The sequence below is a fragment of the Aplidium turbinatum genome, chromosome 12, assembly GCF_918807975.1.
Source record: "Aplidium turbinatum chromosome 12, kaAplTurb1.1, whole genome shotgun sequence".
Taxonomy (NCBI): Eukaryota; Metazoa; Chordata; class Ascidiacea; order Aplousobranchia; family Polyclinidae; genus Aplidium; species Aplidium turbinatum.
Genome location: NC_137483.1, coordinates 1,325,936 through 1,329,243, shown reverse-complemented (window position 1 = coordinate 1,329,243; position 3,308 = coordinate 1,325,936). Strand labels below are relative to the sequence as shown.

Genomic DNA, 3,308 nt, shown 5'->3' with positions numbered 1-3,308 from the left:
TCATGTGAATGCTTGATGGTATATTTCAGCTTTTATACATTGCTCAAGTAATGACAAACAGCAAAATAAGGTTATGATTTTCACGACAAAGCAAACTTTGCATCCTCTCGTCCGGAGATGACGTTGGTATTTAATCATCTCCAGAAGCAGTGTCTTCAGTCGTCGCGCTGGTATCTACGTCACTTCCCTTGATTGTTTCAGAACTGTCGAAACTCACGTCTTCGGCACCGCCATCTTCGGCACCGCCATCTTCGGCACCGCCATCTTCGGCACCGCCATCTTCGGAACCGCCATCTTCGGAACCGCCATCTTCAGCACCGCCATCTTCAGCACCGCCATCTTCGGCACCGCCATTTTCGGCACCGCCATCTTCGGGACCGCCAGCTTCGGCACCGCCAGCTTCGGGACCGCCAGCTTCGGGACCGCCAGCTTCGGGACCGCCAGCTTCGGGACCGCCAGCTTCGGGACCGCCATCTTCGGGACCGCCATCTTCGGGACCGCCATCTTCGGGACCGCCATCTTTGGGACCGCCATCTTCGGGACCTCCATCTTCGGGACCGCCATCTTCGATACCGCCATCTTCGAGACCGCCATCTTCGGGACCGCCATCTTCGGGACCGCCATTTTCGAGACCGCCATTTTCGAGACCGCCATCTTCGGCACCGCCATCTTCGAGTCGACCGTCGGAAGCTTCATTTGTGGTTTCATCATTGTCCACGTCACGTATAATTGGTTCTTCATCTTCTTGTCTGTGTCGGTGTCTGATGTTTTGCAAACAACTCATTGGCTCAGCTGCCGCCCCGGTGCAGTAGTAGTAGCAAATAAACATACTGAGCACAAATATGAGGGATCCGAGAATTCCAAACACGTTCACAAGGATAAATGTGGAATCAGACTGAAATAAAAAGATTTAAATAGTTTCACTGAAAATTATGACTATTATGATGTAATCAAATTTTCCTGACACTGATTGTCAAGTCTTGAGGTTTTATAACCGCACTCCTACGACTCTCTTGATTTCTAATTTTAATGTTTTAAGTTCTGGTGGGTCTGATGATTGAAGCTGTACCAACAGTTCTTTCTCGCAGGCTATGACAAGTCTCAATAGCTATGAGAGGACAACGTCTGCTGACGTGAAATCAATGGAAAATTTGGTTAATTTGCGATCTGTGTAGTTGCTGTATAACAAAGGTAATTAGAACGGCACATAATGCTGCATTAAAAAATGATTTAAAAACTAAATATATTAAATTACTCTATCTTCGAGTCACTATTGTTTTCATTGCTATTGAAGATTAAAGGTTTTGCCATCAAACCATTCCATGACAAAGGTCGATGTCCATTAAAGACACCAAACAATGGCTAATTAAAAGTGTCATGATATCTACTGCGACATCACCAAAGGGGCATTGTGAAACAATAGATTTGATTTAAATAAAATTGTGGCTGGTTTCTTTTTTGGCTCATTGCAATGTGCTGGGGGTTTGAGTTCGAATCCAGAACAGATCGATGCGTCAGCATTGAAAATCTTCATTTTAAGCATTAGAGTGGACAGACATAATCAGGCCGTTCAAAGGATAATTTGTGCCCTGTACCAATGAAATCTTCGGCCTAAAATTAAGATACTTGTAAAAAATAAATGCACTATATCCAAATGTACTATGGTTTCTTTGTTCCTGGCCTCTAAAAAACCGGACCGAGGGCCAAAAGTAGCTCAACTGTCAACATGGTTGCTACCATCATAACCAAAGTTATGTCACCAGAAAGTAAATCAGCTTTTCCATTGTCCGTCCTGGAAATCAATTAATTCTTAATAGCATTGTTGATGAAAAAGTTAAGTGGGCGATGGCCTGTAAGGCAAACATTGTACCAACCAAAAATAAAAATTTAAATTTATCTCACCGGGATATGAGTGGTTGTTGAAGATAAGGAGGTTGAAGCTTGAAGAATCGAACCTCCATCACTCGTGACCGTCTCGGTGCTCTCTCCAGATCCATAAACTTCCAAATGCGCATCGTTTGTTCCGATTGGAAAGCTTAACAAAATAAAATCTATTTTGTAACCATGGTTTCGTCGCTGGAACGAAAATTGTCGTAGCGATTAAAATAAGTGTCCGCATTTTGATTCAATTAGATTGCAATCCAAGTACTTACAAATATTACAACCACAAAGTCACAATTGGTAAAACTTGCAGTAGCTTGGCATGATTGGCGACGTCAATGGTTGTCTTTCCTGCATAGGTTACTCTGATCGGACACTTATTCAAACAATGCTGTATTGAACGATGGGAGAATTGAAGTTGTTATTTTGCGAAGTCAAGTTTTTTTTAAATTTTGGATTTTGGGAATGAAGGGATTGGAAAAATATCTTCCGATAATATTCTCCAGAAAACTTTTCCAAAACCTAATCTCCGACTCCTCCGCTGTCGTTCGCTGAACTGTTCTTCAATTAACTGTTGTTTCATTAACTGCCTTAGTGCAGTTGCATGCAAGTAACAAGCCATCCAAAACATTCTTGAAAATGGAACTTTCTGTAGAGAGTTTTCTTAAATTGTAGGCATGCGAAGCCAAGTAACTTATTAGATTCAATATCTTCACGTCTTTGAAATTTTCAGAAAACAAAATATACATTGAAACAACTGCCACATCAAACGTTTTCAACATCATTTGATGTTCTTTTCAGGAATAACATTAATTTTATCTACATCTAAACAAAACACAATGGTTAAACATTGAATTTATCGCCAGGAAGAAACACAGCACAGTGCTTCTGACTGGATCAATATTCAATATACACGAGAATCCAAAGGGAACTGCATTAAACAGCTTTAAACAAATCACATGATGTGGTTTATACTGATAAGCAAAGCTCGAAATCTAATTTTCAAATGTCTTTTATTCTCCCCGTATTTTCAAATTAGTTTTTCGCACTTTGTTATCTGTGTAGGCTATATCACATCATGTGATCTGTTTAACGCCGTTAAATGCAGTTACTTGTGGAATATCGTGCATACTGTTGAGCGATGAGTTAGTCAGAAGCACTGTGCAGTTTCTTCCTGTTGATAAATATCATATTTCATCATTGTATTTAGTTCAGATGTATATAAAATTTCTGAAAATGGTGTCTTAATAAATTCACACAACGTCACATGCCTCCACTTCGGAGATGCGCCAAAACTATTAGCAACTAGTACACTCACCAATCAGCAGCAACTGATAAAAGAAAAGCCAGAAACAAGGGAGTGGGAATAACTTTAAACGGAATAGCCATGTTTGATAGTTAACTTGAAATAATACCTGCAATAAACT

At 40.6% G+C, this 3,308-nt stretch overlaps 1 protein-coding gene across 1 annotated transcript; it reads right to left on the bottom strand.

Annotated features, from left to right (window-relative positions):
* Positions 1 to 3,308, bottom strand: LOC145781198 (uncharacterized). The gene is made up of 3 exons (XM_082592976.1): positions 3,200 to 3,308; positions 1,903 to 2,035; positions 1 to 895 (listed from the first exon to the last, which is right to left on the bottom strand). The coding sequence occupies exons 1-3, from the start codon at positions 3,268 to 3,270 to the stop codon at positions 131 to 133; spliced, it is 969 nt and encodes a 322-aa protein (XP_082449102.1). The 5' UTR covers positions 3,271 to 3,308; the 3' UTR covers positions 1 to 130.